Here is a 22,500-nt window from a genome sequence, read left to right as displayed (position 1 = left end):
CCATCAGTGACAGCTTTGTTACAGTATGAATCTCTGGAACCCAGAAGGCACAGTTGGTTCATTAGAAGGCACAGTTGGTTCAGGGGTGGCTGTGGCGCAGGAGGTAGAGCCGGCGTCTAATGATCGCAAGGTTGGCAGATCGGCGGTTCGAACCCTGGCTGGCCACATGTCGAGGTGTCCTTGGGCAAGACACTGAACCCCAAATTGCTCCCAATGAGCAGGCCGGCGCCTTGCATGGTAGCTTGCCACCGTGTGTGTGAATGGGGGAATGAGAGGCCATTGTAAAGCTATATAAGTCAGTCCATTTACCATTTTATTACCATTTATGTGTTGGTGAAATTCAACTCACTGTAGATTCGACAGCACCTGCGGCGCTGCAGTGCTGCAGTGCTCATCTGCACTTCATGGCTTTTAACCCTACTCCTGATGACTTCTTAAGATTGGCAGAACCGGGAGAACATGGTTTCTGTGCACGTAAGCGTACAATCAATTGAGAAGCGCACAGACACCTCGCTTTGATCGGAAATGCCAAAGAAGAAGCGCCACTCCAGTGAGCCTCGCCTAGCAGGTGTGGGAAGTAAGACGCTTCGAGATGAGCTCGCTTCACCCGGCCGTGAATAACTGGAGTCGGGGTAAAGAGGAGGGAAATCACAGCACTTTATAGTTTTTCAAAAGCAAACAGAGTGGAAACAGAACGGCAGCCCTCTTCTCTTTGACTTACCTTTGGTAAATATGCACTTTCATTGTGAGCTGTTGTGTAGCCGTCGCACAAGATTTGACAGTTTCCCTGCATCTGCTCAATGGAAATATTGCTTCAGGAGGTCAGGAGGGCTGCTGTTGAACTTTTAGAGCCTTTAGAAATTCCACAGTGTGGAAACCCAGTGGTGTAGTCTAGTTTTTTCTAGTGGGTATACTGTGATTTCCCCCTCCCAGCCTCATATCGTTAATTTCGGAAAGCCATAAACATTTATTTGCGCTCCCTGTCTAACGTTACATATCTAACATTACGGGCCGGTTTCAGAGACAAGGCTTAAGCCTAGTCCTGGACTAAATCACACTTTCAATGTAAAATCTCCATTGAAGATGTTTTTTAGTCTAGGATTAGGCTTAAGCCTTGTCTGTGAAACCGGCCCTACATGTTATAAGGCTGATCTGTGCATGATAGTGCTGCATTTTGACATATTTCATGTCGCATTTCCCCCCGTTGATGGTATATGATGCTGTAGTCAGTCCCAATGGTCTAAAAGTCAGTGCTTCGTAACACAGACGGAGTGAATTTTATGAATTAAAGTGTGAAAGTTCTGTCACAAAACGCTGTTACATATCCTCGCACATTTTTAAGTGGGTATACAGAAATCCTTGGCCTTTCCTAGTGGGTATACGGCGTAGTCCTGCGTATCACGTAGACTACACCACTGTGCTTACCTGTGTTGATATGGTTTTGCCACTGTAGGTCTATGTTGAGAATAGCGGGCATGCCTGTTGTGATTAACTGTCTGATGTATGCTATGATTTCAAAGTAGTATTTCATTTCAACTTGTCTTTGTACCTAGGTGTGAAGGGGGAGCAATTTCCTCCCTTCCTTGAGATAGGCTAATAATAATAACAATAATAATACATACATTTTATTTGTAATGCACTTTACATTTGCAAATCTCAAAGTTCTACAGATTAAAAACAAGCAAGTGGTAAGAACAGCATAGGGTGTAAAAAAATAGGTAAACAAAAAAGATTGAAAAAAAAAAAAAAATACTGACTGAGGTGAGATTTTCAATAAAAGGCTCTATTAAACATTTCAATTTTAAGGCCACCTTTAAAAGCATCCACAGTCTGTGGTGCCCTTAGGTGGTCAGGGAGAGCATTCCACAGCCTGGGAGCAGCCGAGCAGATTGCCCGATCCCCTATGGTGCAGAGCTTGGTCCTTGGAAGTCCTCGCCAACCACAGGCCCATCTCCAACCTTCCATTCATATCCAAGGTACTGGAAAAAGCAGTTGCCGCTCAACTCAAGGATTATCTCAAACAAAATAATCTCTTTGAGTTTTTTCAGTCCGGCTTCCGCCCTGGCCACAGGACGGAAACGGCTCTGGTCAGGGTCACCAACGACCTCCTGATGACAGCAGATACTGGCTCCCCATCTCTCCTCATTCTCCTGGTCTACGGTAGGTTTTTTGAGAAGTGGTCTGATGACAGCAGCTTTCAGCGCAGATGGGACATGGCCGGCCTGGAGGGAGTGGTTGATGACCTTGCTGATGAGGGGACTTTTGGACCTTTTGGCGGAAAGGTTTGGACTTCACCAGGGCTGTGGGGAAGGGGTCCAGGGCGCAGGTGGACGGCTTCATCGTCCTAATGATGTCCTCAACCTCTCGCTGTGTGATGTCCGAAAAAACAGGAGAGAGGTTGGGAAATCCCAGGCTGTGGGTCAGCAGTCGGGACAGATAGGACGGCGGAGCTGGAAAGGAGAGAGCGGACGTTGTCAACTTTTTTTTCTGAAAAAAGTGATGTAGTTGTTGCACCTCTCCTCTGTGGCCTCTGAGTGCAAGAGACTTTGTGATTTGAGAAGGTGATTTATAGTAGTGAAAAGTTTCTTGGAGTTGCCAGGGCTATTGTTAATGATGTCGGAGTAGACCTGCGACCGAGCGTCTCTGAGGGATTTAGCGTAGGCCTTTTGATCAACATGAGGGAAGGGAAGGTGACTATTGTTAATCTTCTGGTTAGTAAGCTGTGTTTTTCTTTGTCTTTTTCTTTTGTAATTACATTGCGGATGCTGATGTTTGTTATTTATTTATTTTGTGTTGTTTCAGTATTAAGAATGGAAAATGATGTTTATTTATTTATTTTGTGTTGTTTCAATATTAAGAATGGAAAATTATCAGTACTGTTGATACTGTAATTTATGTATTAATTCATGGATTATATAATTGAAGTTATTGTTCTCACTTGGAAGTGCCGAATAGGGGTAGGACATGATAAGCTTAGGCTTCATCCTACTCCCTTTCGAACAGTGATACCTGTACTATTCGTTATTAGTTATTAGTTGTTATTTTTTTTCAATCATGTTCGAAATAAAGAAAGATTGTTTCATTCATGTTCTCTGTAGGCTTGTTTATGAACAGTCAGTCCCGAGGCCTTGAGACGCTGCTCAAGGACACGCCCAGCCGTCTTCATCTTCCGCAGCTTGCTCCTTTCCCCCGATGGGACAAATGGCTCTGAGCTCTCTGGGATGTTTCCTGAAAGGTTTCAAGGCTGTGGTATCATTATAGAATTGGTAGGATGAATTCTGATTGGTCTCCTTGCAAACAGCTCCTAATTGAAATACATAAGTCTATAAAACAGAAGTAAGAGCACAGATTCATTCTCTTTGTCATGGTGTGTGGTTCTCACCTGAGCTGTGACTACAGTAGACTATGTTGGTCTGTCTTTCTCTCTCTCACTGCTCTCTTTCTTTAGCCATCATTTACCATTGACAGGGTATAATGTAAAAATGTTCTATTAACTATTAGCCTTGTAATAATTTATAAGTGTACTGTATTATTATGTATAAGCCTCAGGTTGACCATTATTGCACTAAATCAGCACAAACTCAACAATATGCTGTGCTATTAACAAAATATAGTAACATTTTCTTCCCAAACTTCACATACAATTGCCATCCTAAGTAAGGCCTACAGATTGTAATATTCTATTATTCTATCTCTCCTGTATTTGCCTGGATGGATGTGACTTCACTCATAGGCACCCGTTGGTGGTGTTTTGATGGAGTATATTGTAGGTGCCTCTCATGCCTCTCAATATCTAGGACTATTTCCATATCAGAGGCACTGCAATGGGCTATGTGTCTTTCTGAAGGCCTCCACTCACCATGACCAAATGGCAGGAACGGTGTCAAGTGGTGACAATGCCTACCAGTGCATGGCAGCAAATGAGAACAGAATTCAATGTCTGTGTCTTCAGTATGTAGCACTCTGGGCGAAGCAGATTGGTGCAAATGTTTGACAAATGATTGCAGTAGTTACCGGTACACCAGCCTCAGGGACCGAAATTAGATGTCTTTTTTATTCAAGTCACATATGGCGATGCAGTGCCTTGACCTTTTTTCTTGCCAGTCAAGGTGAACAGAATCCCTGGAAATTCCCCTAAAATTCCTAAAACAGAAGTGAGAGAAAGGGAGGGGAAATAGATGCCTGGAATCTGCAAAAAATCCAGAGGTTAAACTACAGAGTGAAGCTGAGCATTTATACTGACTTATATAGCGCCGTATTCCAAAGCGCTTTACAATGGCCTCTCATTCACCCATTCACACACACATTCACACACCAATGGTGGCAAGCTTGCGATCATTAGAAGCCGGCTCTACCTCCTGCACCACAGCCGCCCCGATTACAAGAAATTATGCTGATGGTGCAGAATAAAATTAGTGTGTTTAGCAGGAGTCCTGTGTTGTGGTGTAATCAACCTGCCATGACTTCAACCATGTTTTATTTTTCTCAAATGCAGAAATGAGATTTTTGAATCTACATAGATAATATAATTGAAAGCACATCACACATTTTATTCTGCACCATCACCATCAATTCTTCTAATCCAGGTATGACAGAGAAGATGGGATGAATGTAGGGTACACCAACCGTTCTGGGTTGAAACATTGAGGTTGAAAGTCAATTGATGAAGTTTGCACAGAGAATAAGCTCATTTACATGATATAGTTTCCGAGAAACATTAGTCATTGTGCAAAGATGAATCCATAAATGATGTTGATGTTATTTGCTATATGTAAATGATCTCTGCACTGGCTCGTTATGCAGTTTTTTTTTACTGGTGTCAGTTAATGACTCCCCTAATGACGTCAATTAATTATGCTTATACGAGTCACCTCAGTCACACTATATGACCATTATGGGATTTTTCGGGGGGGGGAAAGAGGGAAAGAATGATTCTGTCGCCTGGTTTTTCTGTCACTGCTTTTCCCTCTACACTGCGTTCCAAATTATTATGCAAATGATATTTTTCTCAGATTTTCCTAAATAGTCGATGCAAATGACAATCAGTATAATTTTCAAGTCATCAACCGTAGAGTATAATTCAAATTTTATTGAACAAACCTCCCAATGATAACAGTATTTTTTTTAAAAATAAAAAACTCAAAATGCACTGTTCCAAATTATTATGCACAACAGAGTTTCAATTTTTTTTATAGGTTGTAAAGAACTAAAAATGGTAATTTGATGAATTTAGGGTTAGGAGGTCATATTAGGAGGTCATATTTACTGAAATCAAAAGCTATTTCAAACAAAAACATCTTAACAGGTCAAGTTACATGTTAACATAGGACCCCTTCTTTGATATCACCTTCACAATTCTTGCATCCATTGAACTTGTGAGTTTTTGGACAGTTTCTGCTTGAATTTCTTTGCAGGATGCCAGAATAGCCTCCCAGAGCTGCTGTTTTGATGTGAACTGCCTCCCACCCTCATATATATTTTGCTTGAGGATGCTCCAAAGGTTCTCAATAGGGTTGAGGTCAGGGGAAAATGGGGGCCACACCATGAGTTTCTCTCCTTTTATGCCTATAGCAGCCAATGACACAGAGGTATTCTTTGCAGCATGACAGTGGGCTCAGAAATACATGAAGACTAATTTCCAAACAGTCTTGTTTACTGATGAGTGCCGTGCAACCCTGGATGGTCCAGATGGATGGAGTAGTGGATGGTTGGTGGATGGCCACCATGTCCCAACAAGGCTGCGACGTCAGCAAGGAGGTGGCGGAGTCATGTTTTGGGCCGGAATCATGGGGAGAGAGCTGGTAGGCCCTTTTAAGGTCCCTGAAGGTGTGAAAATGACCTCGGCAAAGTATGTAGAGTTTCTGACTGACCACTTTCTTCCGTGGTACAAAAAGAAGAACCGTGCCTTCCGTAGCAAAATCATCTTCATGCATGACAATGCACCATGTCATGCTGCAAAGAATACCTCTGTGTCATTGGCTGCTATAGGCATAAAAGGAGAGAAACTCATGGTGTGGCCCCCATTTTCCCCTGACCTCAACCCTATTGAGAACCTTTGGAGCATCCTCAAGCAAAATATATATGAGGGTGGGAGGCAGTTCACATCAAAACAGCAGCTCTGGGAGGCTATTCTGGCATCCTGCAAAGAAATTCAAGCAGAAACTGTCCAAAAACTCACAAGTTCAATGGATGCAAGAATTGTGAAGGTGATATCAAAGAAGGGGTCCTATGTTAACATGTAACTTGACCTGTTAAGATGTTTTTGTTTGAAATAGCTTTTGATTTCAGTAAATATGACCTCCTAATATGACCTCCTAACCCTAAATTCATCAAATTACCATTTTTAGTTCTTTACAACCTATACAATGTTTTGAAACTCTGTTGTGCATAATAATTTGGAACAGTGCATTTTGAGTTTTTTATTTTTAAAACAAATACTGTTATCATTGGGAGGTTTGTTCAATAAAATTTGAATTCTAACGGTTGATGACTTGAAAATTATACTGATTGTCATTTGCATCGACTATTTAGGAAAATCTGAGAAAAATATCATTTGCATAATAATTTGGAACGCGGTGTAAATGTGACATGATTAATCTTATGTCACACGTCCATTAGGTCTCATTTTTTTTATTTTTTTTATTTAACCTTTATTTAACCAGGCAAACATATAAGAACAAATTCTTATTTACAAATGCAGCCTGACCAAAAAGCAGTGGCTCTTTGGGGGGGGGGGGGGATGGGAAGCTAGAAATAAAACAAGGTTAAGTAATACAATAAACAATAAAACAATAAAACAATGGCAAATACAGATGCATTAAAATACTAACAGTCAGAGAGAGGGGAGAGAGACGGAGGAGGTAGGGGTGAGGAGGAGCGGAGGTGAGGGATAGCGGGGGTAGTGGAGCAGGGGTACTTAAAATGAGGCAGTGATGGGTTATGGGATGGGTGAGAGACGGTGATCAACAGGTGCATTGATCGACTATGGTTCGCTGCAGGATTTGTTTGAAAGCAGTGAGTGAGGTGAGGGCGGTGAGTTTGAGGGTGTTTTGTAAGGTGTTCCAGTCGTGTGCTGCAGCGAACCGGAAAGCACTGCGCCCGACTAAGGTACGGGCTTTGGGGATGGTGAGTCGGACAAGATCACTGGATCTTAGAACGATGACGGGACGGTGAGAGAGGTGCAGAAGGGATGAGAGGTAGAAAGGTGTTTTGCAAAGTATGGATTTGTAGATAATATGAAGCCAGTGACAGAGCCGTCTGCTGTGAAGAGATGTCCAGTCTACAAGGGTGTACAGAACACAGTGGTGAGTTGTGAAAGGCGCACTAGTGGCAAAACGAATGGCGGAGTGATGGAGTGTGTCGAGTTTCCTGAGGGCAGACTGAGATGCCATCCTATAGATGGTATCGCCATAGTCAAATATGGGCAGGATGGTCATCTTGACAAGGGTATGTTTGGCTGCACGGGTGAAGGAGGCCTTGTTCCGGTATAAAAAGCTTAGGCGAGCTTTGACTTTTGTCTGCAGGTGCTTTATGTGGGTGGTGAAGGAAAGGGATGAGTCCAGCCAAAGGCCAAGGTATTTGTAACAGGAGACAAACTCCAGCTCGGAACCGTCAACACAGAAGATCTTAGGGGGGCTGCTGACACGAGGTCTCCGGTCGAAAAGAATGCACTTTGTTTTTTTGGTGTTGAGGAGAAGATGGAGGCGATGAAAAGACTGCTCAATGGAGGTGAGGCTGAGTTGTAGAGTGGAAGCCGCAGAGTGGAGTGAAGGGCCTGCACAATACAAGATGGTGTCGTCAGCATAAAGACAAGCTCATACTAATGATGTTGTTACCTTTTAGACGGGGGTTACATAAGGCACATAATGTGCTGTTAAAACGCAACGACATTGTTACGACATTCTCCTTACAATCACTGATTGACAACATACAGAGTATCGTCAGTGGATGCTACACCACAGCCAACATGCTGTACCTTTAACTGTCCGACTATCAGGCTGCACCATAACTGGCCATCGTTAACACTAGAACAGGGGTCATTTGACCCTGTGAGTAAAAAAACGAAATCTTATCTTATGCACTCATCAATCATTATGCAATCCTATCTTATGCACTCGATCACATTTCAGGACCCTCCTTTCATGACTTTTCCTAGATATGAGCGTTCTACCACCCACTATCCTTACATTATCACATCAGGATAAGCTAGTATAAATCTATTTTGCAGTTTTTCTGTGTAGGAGGCAGGCTAATTTACAAGGCGGACAACTAGTGGTCGTTGTGTGTAAATAGCAGCTTCCCATTGTAAAGACTATGGACATCTGACCCCCAAGGCGGCTCTTATAGTAGGTAAAAAAGGCACAGCTGTTCTAGTGTTACAGATCTGTGTAAAACAACAGGAGAGATTAGGACAGAGATTAGAGATCAGGACAGAGCATTAAATGCTAATAAGATAACACTGAGGGGGTGAATGTTAAAGCTTGGTTCTATTGCACCCTTTGTGCACTATGACACAGTTATGCTCCTGCTAATACAGATCAATAACGCCAATGATCTTTTCCTCGTTCCATTCTTCCCTGGCCTCTCCATCAAGCTGTTGATCGTGCCTCTTGTCTCAAGGTTAATTTCATCTGGGCTCCCCAGGCTCTTGTAGCGGCTTGCCGCACGTCCGAATGATATCGTTCAGATATTGATTCATGACAAATGAAATTATGTTTGAACCTACATTTATAAAGTGCGATTGGGCGTGTGTGTGTGTGTGTGTGTGTGTGTGTGTGTGTGTGTGTCAGGCAGGACTAATGGCCTCAGCTTGTAGCTCGTACTACCATTCGGAGTTCATCTCTCCTGTGTTTCAAACCCCTTCGACTGTTCATTAGTTGGTGATAATTACCCTTATCTAGACAAAGTAAAGGGTGCTTTCTTGATTATGTGCAAGGCACTCACAGTCTTCAGTTATACGGACAGCTTTATGAATACACTTCTGCATTTCCAAACATGGAAATGTCTAGTGCTTGTAAAAAAAACAACAACACATGCACGCACACACCAACACACATACAAGGCAAGGCAAGGCAAGGCAAGTTTATTTGTATAGCACATTTCATACAACAGGGGCAATTCAAAGTGCTTTACATGCATTATTTAAAAATACAGCAAGAGGAGCATAAGAAAATAACAATTACAATGAATAAAAGCAAATATAAGAAGTAAATAGATAAAACATTTAAAAAGACAATAGTTAATGGGAAAAAGACATTGATAGAAGTGTTTGTGTTTAATCATATCCCTCCACATCCTTCTACATCCCTCTACATCCCTCTACATCCCTCCACATCCCTCTACATCCCTCTACATCCCTCTACATCCCTCCACATCACTCTACATCCCTCTACATCCCTCTACAACCCTCTACATCCCTCTACATCCCTCTACATCCCTCCACATCCCTCTACATCCCTCTACATCCCTCCACATCCCTCTACATCCCTCTACATCCCTCTACAACCCTCTACATCCCTCTACATCCCTCCACATCTCTCTACAACCCTCTACATCCCTCCACATCCCTCCACATTTCTCTACATCCCTCTACATCCCTCTACATCCCTCTACACCCCTCTACATCCCTCCACATCCCTCCACATCCCTCTACATCCCTCCACAAACCTCTACATCCCTCTACATCCCTCTACATCCCTCTACACCACTCCATATCCCTCCACATCCCTCCACAAGAGGAGCATAAGAAAATAAAAATTACAATGAATAAAAGCAAATATAAGAAGTAAATAGATAAAACATTTAAAAAGACAATAGTTAATGGAAAAAAGACATTGATAGAAGTGTTTGTGTTTAATCATAACTGGTGCAAAACATGAAGGTTTTTAGCTTAGATTTAAATATTTTAAGGGTTTGGGCCTGTTTGATTTCTTCAGGGAGTTTGTTCCAGGAGCATGCAGCAGCGTGACTGAAAGCTGCTGCACCGTGTTTTGTTTTTACTCTTGGAATTATTAGCTGATTTGTCTCAGCTGACCTTAGGGACCTTGCGGGAATATAGGGTGGGAGGAGATCTGATATGTATTTTGGTCCAAGACCATTTTGTGATTTGTATGTAATTAGGAGGATTTTGAATTCAATTCTCTGAGAGACTGGTAGCCAGTGCAGGGATCTCAGGATTGGTGTAATGTGTTCACATTTCTTTGTTTTTGTTAGGACCCTAGCAGCGGCGTTTTGGATGAGCTGCAATTTACGAACAGCTCCTTTAGATAGGCCTGTTAGTAGACCATTACAATAATCAAGTCTACTCGAAACAAATGCATGGATGAGTTTTTCAAGGTCTTGCTTGGACATGAAACCTCTCATTCTTGTTATGTTTTTCAGGTGATAGTAGGCTGATTTAGTTATTGAGTTTATGTGGCTGTTGAAGTTTAGATCGGAGTCTAGAATTACACCAAGATTTCTGACCTGTTTTTTACTGTGAAGAGAGAGAGAATCAAGTTTTGCACTGACTTTCGATCTTTTGTCAGGTGCACCGAATACAATTATCTCTGTTTTGTCCTTGTTTAGTTGGAGGAAGTTTTGTGTCATCCAGGCGTTTATTTGCTCAATGCAATTACAGAGATTGTCAATGGGACTATAGTCGTTCGGTGAGAGGGCTATGTAGATTTGAGTGTCATCCGCATAGTTGTGGTAGGCAATTTTGTTCTTTTTTATGATGTGTCCCAATGGAAGCATGTAGAGATTGAATAGAAGGGGGCCAAGGATTGACCCTTGGGGAACCCCACATGTCATTTTAATTTGGTCAGATACAAAGTTGCCAATGGAGACATAGTAGCTTCTGTCCTGTAGGTAGGATCTCAACCAGTTTAGGGCAGTGATACAAAGATAAGCCCATCTTATTTTCAGTTTTATTAACAGCGTAACAAATACACTTCTATTTCCAATTATATCCATGTCCATGTAAAGATGACTGGCGCTTGTAAACATTTTTGTTGGGCATTGAGGATGAGATGTTTCATTAATTTCTTTCTGTAATACTTTAATAACCAAGCAGACAGCTTTATTGTCACTCATATTTTAATTAGGGATTGCGAATTAATTCTCTGAAGGAGATGAGGGACACCCCTTGGTATGGGACATGCACTCTGTGTGTCTGTGTATTGGCAGAAACCCTAAGCACACTTGTACATGCTGACAACGCTTTCAGGCACGTAGCCCTGCCTAGGGCCCAGCCTATAAAGGCTCATACACAGCGCGCTAATTTATTCCGCGAATCACTCTTCACAAGCTCAGCGCGAGAGGGGCAATGAGTTGAGGTCTCCCTCATCTCTTTCAGAGAACCTAGGTTACATACGTAACCTCTTGGTTCGAGCCCTCACTATGGCAGTGCTATGGCACTGCAAAAAAAACAGATTTCGGGGTCCGACGGATGTATCCCTCCTACATCAGGCTGTCTCCAAACCAGCACAGCACAGTCTTAGCACAGTGTGCACCACAGAGGAAGCTGTTATATGTCAAGTCACTCACATGCAGGGCAGGCAACAATACAGGCTTGTAAGAAAACATCTTGACGTCAACAGTCAGTCAGTCGGTTCAAAGCGGTTACTAGTGAATGCACCAAGAACCAGAAATAGGTACCACAAGGGGACACACGGTCTGGTGACCAGACGAAGACGTTCTAAAACGACAGGAGGTTCACGCCAAGAGTCGTCCCATCAGAACCTACTTGGCATGACGAGATGCCAGCCAGGTAGCTGGTATCACTGTGGAGAAGGCTTTGTCCTCATCAAGCAAATGTGACACAGTCTGATCATTTGATCCTCATGTCGGGATCTGATGTAATGATCGGACTTCTGCTGGATTGGGCCCTCGCAATCTGAATTATGACAACCAGGGCATCTGAGACTAAGTTGGATCTTTCATGGGCCAAACCCATATAGTCTATCAGCTCAGGTCAAGGGTGGGACAATTGACCCTGTGGTGAGACACTAGGTCCCTGCGTAACAGGAGAAACAATGGGGCGCATAGATTAGCCTATCCATTTCCAAAGGGCTCCTTCCTTTCCTTACCACCGTAATCAATTCCTCTCTATTCACAGGATCTGTCCCAGCAGTCTTTAACCTCATCTTATCCACCTAATTTTTCTGGTTTTCTGCTCGAAATGACATGCCCACAGTGAATATAGAATATCTCCACAATCACAAGGGCCTTCATAATGATCTTGTTATCAAATGAAAGCCAACACCTGTGGGGTGGCTGTAGACGTGTCAGAATCAAAATCTATGTTACTGTGTCAGAGTAAATAGAGCTAGAACATTATAAAAAATCTAAAATTCAGTCTCCGCCTAAAGAAACAACAGCTTTTACAGTGAATATCACCTTGGAAACCTGATAACGAAGCCCAAATCATCTAGGAATCAGTACTCCAGGGTCTTATTAGTACTTGTGCCAAAGTCGATGCTAGTAATGTGAGCAAATGCAACTTTACCTGTTTTAGTACAGGTATGTTTAGGCGGACACCTATATGTTTAGGCCATTTGGAGATATGTTGGCACCATCTTTGACCTTTGACCTTTCTCATGTATCAGATTATTTATTTATTTTTTTGGGGGGGGGGGATTTTTTTGAGTTGGCCGACCAATGGTATGGAAATTTGGCGTTGAAACCGGACATGACACATTCTCCAGTTGGAGAAAACTGGATGTGACTTAGGCCGTGTTTACCGTCTCTGGAAAAAAATGGTGGCATCGTATAGCATGCAAAGTTGTGAAAAAAATGTGATATCGATGAAGAGAATTGATCGAGGTAAACTCTTTATATCACTTCGGATGCCCATGGGGGTCCGTTGGCTCCTATGTTAAGACCGCCAGAGTCAAGTCTCTTCTCAAGAAACCAACTCTTGACCCGTCTACTGTCCATAACGACAGACACAGGTATCCCTTCTCTCCTTCTTATCTAAAACCCTTGAACACGCTGTAGTATCTAACCAACTGTCTCTGTATCGCCTTCAGAACAACCAGTAGGCCAGGAGTGAAAGATTCTCTGTTGTCTACTTTTCTATCGCAGCACAGCTTTGATATCACTGGCTATTTGCAACCGTTTTGCCTGTGTTTTGATTCAGAACGCTTCTCTGCTATTTTGTTTGAGGTGGACCAACATTCAAATAAGCATTACTTCTTCAACTATTGTATGGATGTATGTTTATCTTGTAGATAGTACTAGTTATTTGTCTGTATTATCTTGTAGATAGTACTAGTTTTTTTGTCTGTCTTACATGTAACGATGAATTGAGAATCAAGGACCCCAATTGAAATAAGCCAGTGGCTTTCTTGGGTTTTTATCCTGTTAGTTGACCTTGTATGTAATACGTACTTTCATGTACCTACTTCTGCAAATCTTCTAATAAAGTTTTCAATCAATCAATCAATATGACACGTCATTTGAAAGCTTCAGTTCAATCTGCACTTTCATAATCTGGAAAAAAAATATTATGAAAGTGGCTGTGGCGCAGGAAGTAGAGCTGCCGTCTAAGGATCACTAGGTCGGCGGTTCGGCGGTTCGAACCCAGGCTGGTCACATGTCGAAGTGTCCTTGGGCAAGACACTGAACCCCAAATTGCTCCCAGTGAGCGGGCCGGCGCCTTGCATGGTAGCTTGCCGCCATTGGTGTGTGTGAAGGTGTGTGTGACTGGGGGAATGAGAGGCCGTTGTAAAGCACTTTGGATAAAGGCGCTATATAAGTGCAGTCCATATGCATGCTGCAAAGTCTGTGTTGCGCCCACTAGACTCTGTCTACCATTCTGCATTACGTTTCATATCTACGGCTGGGTACTCCACACATCATTGCAACTATCAATACGTAGACAGCATCACTGGTTTATTTTTATTTATAAAGCAGTGATTGGATTGTTACCATCTTACTTATCAGTTTTTTCAATGGCAGTAAACAGTAGATATAACCTCAGGTCTAATAACAGCATTATTTTTAATGTGCCAAATGTCAGATCTGAATTAGGTAAAACTGCATTCTGTTACAATGCTCCTTCAACTTGGAATGTACTTCAGAAAAAGTTGAAACTTAGCATGTTCATCCCACTCTCTGATCTTAAACTGTGTGTTACAGAGACTTTGATTTATACATTGCATATTGTTGCGAATGTTAGGTTATCTTATAGCCTGCATCTGATCACTGTTTCTGTTGCTTGTTTGTTGTTATTTTATGTTGTATATTGTACGTTTTTATACTGTATGTGGTGTCTTTTTTAACTAAGTGCTGCTTTTTCTTGGCCAGTGTGATTGAATAAGGTTTCAGCGAATAGGTACAGAGTTTGTGTTTCATCGTTAGGGGTCGACTGAAAAAGACACACACACACACACATGAAATCCGCCCAGCCTATTGAGTAACAGTCATAAAAGCCATTTATTGACTATTGACTGTTGTCCCAGTAGCCAGAACGCACGTTCACTGTCGATCTAAGTGAACGGTGACTCGTGGGGCTCTACCTTTATTTAGATTCTCTTTCCTCTCTAAAACAACATGGTTTTATGGACGTAAAGCGCGTGTGATTGTGTGAGATCCTGGACTAACTAAGGAACACTCTACCTGATGACGGTGTCGCTGAGGCCTCAGAGCCTGCTAGCTGGCTGTCTGGTGTGTGTGTGTGTCTGTGCCGCGGCCTGTTTCTCAGGGGACTTCACCTGTGCTCTGGGATCATGTGTGCCTGAGGACTGTGTGTGTGACTTCACTGACCACTGTGGGGACGGCAGCGATGAGAGGAACTGTGAGTACAGCCTGTTCTGAACATATGTACACAGCGTACGGCATTTGGTTGTCTAGGACTCGTACCCTGCAATGACAATAAAGTTGAATCTAGTCTAATGTATGTGTATTACAGACGAGACTATTGAGACATGAAAGGCAGAAGAATCAGCCAAATAATATCCACCTATTGTGGGATGTGGTTCTGTAAATAATAATTGTACTATAATTTAATTTAAAATAAGTTATATATATTATTTATGTACACTCTGTATCCTGTGAGGCAGCCTGGGCCCCACCTGTAGTAGGCCTATGTGGGAAAAGCTATTACTAAACAAGAGAGTCTGAAATTGCATATATACTGTAGGTAAGTACAGGCTGTGTCATTACTATTACCCAAACCTGAATAGCAAACACACTTCACACTGAAATGGAAGGCTCTGAAATTCAGACCCTGTGATTTTATATTTAAATTCAACCCCATTGAAGAGAACATTACCGCCCGTTAAAAATAGGCTCCATTATTACTGTGCGCCAAGAGGCCCTTGTAGAGATGTGAAATATACAAACTGGCAATGCTTCCTGGAACCCTACCTGTTAATCATATTCAAATAGTCCCTATTTTATTCATACAGCGTATATATATATGATGGGTTCAACATTAGTGAATGCAAGAGTACCTTGACTCGGAATCACATGGTGGAAAACGATAACGCTGTTCATTCAAATTAGTAGATTTCCTGGGCCTTGTGCACACAATGTACATGCACACCACCGTGCACCGTCCGCTGCATGCAATATCTCACTCCTAGGCATGTCCACTGAATATTATGCAATCTTCCATATTCAACAGAGACCGATCAATCTTTACATAATCATTTCTCCAGCGCAACCTTTGTCTATCCAACCTACATTGACATGTACATTTTTGACATTTAGCAGACACTTTTTTCCAAAGCAATTTACAACGAGTACATTAAAGTAAGTGACTCATCTATAAGCTAGTCATCATAAGAAAAAATTAAGAGAGAGAGTTCTCTCATAAACCCATCTCTCTGCAGTTCATTCAAAAGATAGCCCTATACCTCAATACTAAAGATGTTGTCTGTCCCCAGCCCTACACCTTTAATACTAAACATGTTGTCTGACCCTAGCCCTATACCTCAATACTAAAGATGGTGTCTGACCCTAGCCCTATACCTCAATATTATAATCTAGAAAAACACTAAAAGCTTTATAAACCCAGGCTGGACATTATGGTCATAAAGCAAAACATGCTCAAGTCAAGTCGTCTTTCTTTATAAAGCACATTTAAAACAACTTGCGCTGACCAAAGTGCTGTTACGTGGATTCAAATCACACTAAACGCAATCAAATCACAATAACATAAGCATAAAGGAGCACAAGGGAGCTTTAAGCAGACAAACTGCTGCTGAGACTTTAATAAATTGTTCCATTTTATGGTGCCTACAAACCCACAGGAGGAGGTCTGCACCTCAGAGGAGTCTTAAACAACAGCATAGTGTGAACTACTTAACTGCTCCTGAGAGGGCTGTCTGTCCTGAGAGGGCTGTCTGTCTGTCCGCTGTGCTTTGGTCCTCAGATCTGAATCTGAATATCGGGATCTACGGAGCCTCCCTGGGGTCACATGGTAGAAGATTTTTTTTTTGATGTGTGAATCCGTTCCCTCGGTTTAGTAATCCGTTCCCTCGGTTTAGTCATTAGTTAGGGTTAGGGTTAAGGTTAAGGTTAGGCCCTACGAGCCAGAACGATCGCAAGGCTCGGAACGGATTCACACATCAAATATTTTTTTTCTACCATGTGACCCCAGGGGGGCTCCGTACGGATCTGATGTAACTTTTTTCTTTTCTAAAAAGGTGAATACATTTCCGCATTGTTGAAAGTCAATGGCACATCGCTAGTCAAGTAACACAGCCTGTTTTGTGAGCCTGCTAAAGTGGGGATTACTCACCCAATCCATTGCGTTGCAGTATTTCGGCTTGACTAGCGAGTTTGTGCTGTGATTCTCTACAACGTTGAAACTTAGTTCCGTGTTTCAAAAGAAAAGTCGGAACATTTTGATTGGTTGCCGACATGCGGACCAAATGATCAGACTCTGTCACATATGATTGTTTCTGTTGAACCTGTTTCTCTGTGCAGGCTCCAGGTACACCAGGTGTGACTTTGAGGAGGGCTACTGTGACCTGTTGACCAACTCAGACACAAACTCCACATGGACCAGAGGGGCTGGCTTCATCAACATTGGATCCGATCACGCCGGAAACAAGTCAGGTGTGTCTAGAAATAGACCTCTCTGGCATGATAACAGACTATTCTTTATTTCCTTGTCATAAACAAAACACGTATAACGTGTACAACTATACAATGCATACACCTAGCCTTACACACTTACACGCACACACACATAGTCATACACACTCCTACCCATACACACTCCCACCCATAAACATTCCATAAACATTCCTACCCATACACATACACACTGTATTCTGATTGTATCTTGTATGTTCTTGTGTATTGTATGCTCTTTGTATGATTCTTGGTGTATTGTCTTTGTTGTTCTTGTCTACCAACGAGGACTGCATTGGAAACAAAGTATTTCAGTACGCTTTTACGTGCTATCCTCTGGGATGTACTGTCTGTACTTTTTACCCAAATAAAAAGCAATCAATCAACGTGTACAACCCCCCCCCCCCCCCCTCTCTCCCTCTTTCTCTCCTCCAGCGCATTACCTGACTCTATGGCCTGTCAGAGGAGAAGAGAAACGCCAGGCCGGCTTACAGAGTCCTGTGTTCCTCCCCTCTCAGTCTTGCTGGGTAACGTTATTCTGGACAACCCTGGGTTTGATTGGAACAACTGCCTGTCATCCTTTCTTTACTGACACATGATCATACCCCCTCCTCTCTCTCTGTAGTTGACCTTCTATCACCACCATGGGAGAGTGGAGGGGGCTCTGCTGGTTCTGATAGTCCAAACACAAGATGGGAACGGCAGCCTGCTGGCGTGGGGTCAGAGTGAACAACAGATAGAACCGTGGCGTCGGACGGTCGTACCTCTCACCAGTGACCACCAGTTCCAGGTCTGTAATCACATGTCTCAAAGCCACCCTGACGAAGCCTTGAAACAAGGTAGGAATGCGATTAGATGAAAGAAGGTAGGATGGGTAGGTGGATGGATGGAGAAAAAAAAAACGTTTATATTGGTGAATTTATACGCGCTGCCACTAATGAAACTGTCTTTGAACTGTCCCACTTCAAGAGCTGACTATCTCACTTTTCTGTTTGTTGTTTTTAGCCTTGATAATGGTTAGTCCACACAGAGGTGTATAAAGCTGCCGTGTGGGGCATAGGAGAGGGCGATAATGGCCAGGAAGGGGGTTTCCGAGTGAGAGGACCGGACCCATATCTGACCATCTGGTGCTTGGGTCTCACTGAAAACTGCTGATTGTGTCTCACCCTGCTGTCTCCAGTCTTGCCCCTCTCTCACCCCTCTCTCAGCCCTCTCCCACTGACTCCATCTGCTACTGGGCCCACTCAGCTCAGTGGCACAGAATGGTTACCCTTTTGCTTCTCTAAGAGCACATTCGGTTTCAGTTTGAGGCACCAATGAATTCTGGTCATCTGCTTCAGGGAAGGCAGCTGTTTTGTGGCGAAAATGGGATGAGAGTTTTAACTTAGTAGAGTATCAACACTGACTGAAACTGAAGTAGGATCTGTTCATTCGAATTGGGGTTATAGGAGCATCAATTTAACACTGCATTTGCACTTGACATTGCATTTGCGCACGCACCGATCTGAGCTATGACATAACACACTGATTCATATAACACACACTGATATAGAGATAAATCGGTCATAAATTAGTTTTGAGCACTGTAAAATGTAGCCTGTAGACTTTGACCGTGCCAGCTGAGACATTAGCCTGATAGCAGAGACAGGAAGAGCTGATTATGGTGTTTGGTGTGATGAATACAGCCTTGGGACCACTTTCAAAATCACTTAGACACGCACACGCACACACACACACACACACACACACACACACACACACACACACACACTGTGTATGATATGCTGTCTTGTGTTGTCTACCAACAACAGGTGTTGATCGTAGCAGAGCTGACTGGAGACAGTGACCCCTCTGAGGCCCTGGGCGTTGATGACGTGGCCTTCAGTGAGGGCTGTGTGTCCGTGCACGGTAGGAGCCTCCTTCAGCCTCACAGGTGTTACCTGTTCAATCTAGCCTAGCTGTCTATTTAACGGCTGTCGTGCACTGTGTTGTTTGTAAGACTTGACAAAGGCTACGGCCGAAAACCGTTGTCAATTAAAATCGACAATTCTGCATCTGGGAATAGTGTTCTAGAGGCTTCTACTTCATTCTATAGTATTCTGCTCCGTCGCCAGCACCTCGCCTACGTTTCCCGCGGTGTGCGTTCTCTTCATTTTCAATTAGGAACCTCCGTCAGTACCACCTCACTGCACGCAGAGCCAACACAATGGAAATGTCAATGCGCTTTCATGAATACGCTCCAAGATATTTTTCAGAAAGTTACTGATAACCACAGGTTGACAGGGGGGGCGGGGGTGAGCAGTCACAACTCCAAGAGTTGCCAAATGCTGGTGTGGTGGTTGTGTTTCTCTTACACACATGCCTGCCTGGTCAGTGTGGGCTGTATAAAGAATAAAGCGAAACGATACAAGTCACGGTATCTTGATATATATGACTGTGATTCCGTGGACCAGTGTGTGTGTGTGTGTGTGTGTGTGTGTGTGTGCGTGTGTGCGTGTGTGTGTGTGTGTGTGCATGTGTGCGTGTGTGGCTTTGGCTTTTGGACACGTTATTTGGTTTTGACATACCACCTTTTCTCGTGTGTAACCACAGTGATATTTCTTCGTACCAAGCACACACAGTAGCATCTTTATAGGGCACTTTATGAGCTCCATAATTCATCCCCTAGGATTATGTTCATTCTCCTCTGTGTCCATAAAATAAATAGGGGTCATAACTTCTGGATCGATTTTCTCATTTTCGCATCCCGCTGGTTTCAGACGGGCTCTGGCCAGGCCGAAGAGTGCTGGTGTTGGTACTTAACAATATCACCCCCCCTCCCCCCATGGTGCTATGGACATAGTTTACTGCCATCAGCTATATCCATCTCTTGTATATACCTCTAACTACCGTACATGCCATACTGTACCTATCACTTATCACTATCATGTTTTTCTCTTTATAACTATTTGCACTTCTGGTTAGACGCATTTCGTTGTCTGGTACTTGTACTCTGCAATGACAATAAAGTTGAATCTAATCTAATCTAATCTAATGGAGGAATGCATTTTTTTTAACATCTTGGCCAGGGACCACAGATGAAAATGTGCCTCCTGGCTAAATCTGGCGTATTTACACTTGTTGTTAATTGATATGCATTGTCCCTTCATAAATAAACTGAAATTAAAATTGGAGTGTGGTAGTTGTAGTCTTCCTGCCAGGCTGCAGGGCTAGCTCCAGTAGCTAGGCCTACATTAGCCAGGCCTACATTAGCCAGGCCTACATTAGCCAGGCCTACATTAGCGTGTCAAAGTGAACGGGGAAGGTCAAGGTCACCTCAGTGTCCTCCTCTCCCTCCGTCTCAATCTCTGTCCTGCTGCTCCCTCTGGGTCATTTAACTACGCCAGTAATGCCACACTTCATCAAGCCCTGAGATTGTCCTGCTCCATCATGTCCCTGACATAAAAACACACATGGTCCGCTGGCGCGTGCACAGGGGTGGAGGTGACGCCATTGTATAGTTTCATTGTTATGGTCTCTCTCAGGCGGGCCTGGGGGGGGCCTGGGGTTCTCCTCTCTCATTAAACCTGATTGCTTCTTGAATCTCATCAGCATGTTGGTTTTACAACCTCAGGGTCTTTGATGTTGGAAGAAGGAAAGTATTGAAGTGAACTTCTGAGAACGTTTGGAGTTTTGTCTACTTTAATAACACGTTGTTGGTGTTTCAGTGTCTGATAGTTAGACACCTGGAAAGTACTACACATATCTACAATATGTTTTGCTGCAGATCCATTGTACAGTGACAAGTATTGAGAGGAATATTGACTCATTTATATACTCCGAAAGGGATTATATCAATATGTACCCTGAAGCATTCCTGAAGCATTCCTGAGTGTTAGGAATATAGGAATTCACAACAGGTCAAACCCAACAAAAAGAATCTATATTAAAAAAATCTTTATATTATATTCTGCAATGCAGATTCAACTTCATATTTTGGCCTGCTTGTGTCAGAAAGAGTCTGGTTGGATATGTAGCTCACGTCTGCTCTACCTAACGAGGTGCCATTCTGTCCTGTCTTTTATTATTCATCTCACCCATCTCATTCACCTGCACATTTTTTGCACTGAAATATGACCCCACAACAGGCATAAATTCGGCTAAAGTGCTTTGCCACAGACAATATGGTAATAACTAGATACGGATCTGTGATTAAACCGTTACCATGGATACGAGATGAAACGTGGCAGAACCAGGTTGTTGTAAATCGTCCCGCCTCCTAAACCAAAAGATGTGTGTGTGTGTGTGTGTGCGCGCGTGTGCGTGTCTGTGTGTATGTGTGTGTGTGTGCATGTGTCTGTGTGTGCATGTGCGTGTGTGCATGTGTGTGTGCGTGTGCATGCATGCCTTTAGATGTTTGTGTGTGTGTGTGTGTATGTTACTGTTTGCTATTTGCTTATGTTTGTATATTGTGATGTTTGTGTCTGAGTGTGTGTTTGTGGGGTAGGTGTGAGTGTGTGTTTGTGGGGTAGGCGTGAGTGTGTGTTTGTGGGGTAGGCGTGAGTGTGTGTTTGTGGGGTAGGTGTGAGTGTGTGTTTGTGGGGTAGGCGTGAGTGTGTGGAACACATGGCTCCAAATGAATCACTCTTACTACATGGTGTACAGGTTTTTGCCATTGCTTGCTTGCTTTGTGCCGGTGGTCCTTGGCCTCCCCTTGGGGACCGCTGGGTACTGGTAGGCAAACTGGCTAGTAGTCGCTCTATTGGTAGAGGGCTGCAAGGGAATTTTTCCTGGCTACATAGTGTACAGGTTTTTACTTTTGCCTGCTCGCGGCTCTGTCAGTATTGATTGATTGATTGACAGATTGACTGAACATTTTCATTGTGTAAAGCGCATTGAGTTGCATCTTGTAAGAAATGCGCTATACAAATAAAATTTGATTTGATTTGATTTGATTACTTTGTTTGTCATATCCTGAGTCTGGGCTCGGGAGTGTGAACAGAGAGGAGTGGAGTATCAGGCCTCCCCGTCTGTTTCTCTGAGCCACAACTCATCCTGCTGGACCCCGTCCACCCTGGAGACAGACTACAGGATACAGACACACAGGGGAGAGGGACGTGTTTATCTACCCCATTCACAGACTATTCATGAACTTACATGACCTGGTTTTCTCTCGTTTTCATGACTTCTGTGTGTGTGAGTTACTGTTCTCCCTGGCAGAAATGAGAATACGGTAGGCTCCGAACATTTACTACCACCCTTAATCAATATCCCAACCTAGAGCCCTATCAGAAAATTGGACCATTTTTTATTTAATCGTGTTTCCAATACTTCTCATATGGAAACGCTGAATGAAACTTCAGTTCAATTAAGAGATGGAGTTTTAGGGCTTTAATATGGATCTAAATCAGTGCGCTCTCATTGGTTTCCAATAATGTCAGGGTTAAGTCAACT

The 22,500-nt window shown here is 43.1% G+C and overlaps 1 protein-coding gene across 1 annotated transcript in view; it reads left to right on the top strand.

Annotated features, from left to right (window-relative positions):
- Positions 1 to 525: 525 nt before the first annotated feature.
- The window catches only part of malrd1 (MAM and LDL receptor class A domain containing 1), a gene marked incomplete at both ends in the record, with an annotated part of 81,083 nt that continues 59,108 nt past the window's right edge, over positions 526 to 22,500 (top strand). Inside the window, 6 exons of the mRNA XM_080543628.1 lie at positions 526 to 577; positions 14,687 to 14,779; positions 16,918 to 17,049; positions 17,503 to 17,594; positions 17,693 to 17,857; positions 18,879 to 18,975. Of these exons, the coding sequence (XP_080399754.1) occupies positions 526 to 577; positions 14,687 to 14,779; positions 16,918 to 17,049; positions 17,503 to 17,594; positions 17,693 to 17,857; positions 18,879 to 18,975 (631 nt within the window). The remainder of the gene's footprint in view (positions 578 to 14,686; positions 14,780 to 16,917; positions 17,050 to 17,502; positions 17,595 to 17,692; positions 17,858 to 18,878; positions 18,976 to 22,500) is intronic.

Source organism: Nansenia antarctica (assembly GCF_963989245.1).
Source record: "Nansenia antarctica genome assembly, chromosome: 12".
Lineage (NCBI taxonomy): Eukaryota > Metazoa > Chordata > Actinopteri > Argentiniformes > Microstomatidae > Nansenia > Nansenia antarctica.
The sequence above is the reverse complement of the archived record's forward strand: the minus strand, read 5'-3'. Positions and strand labels throughout refer to the sequence as shown.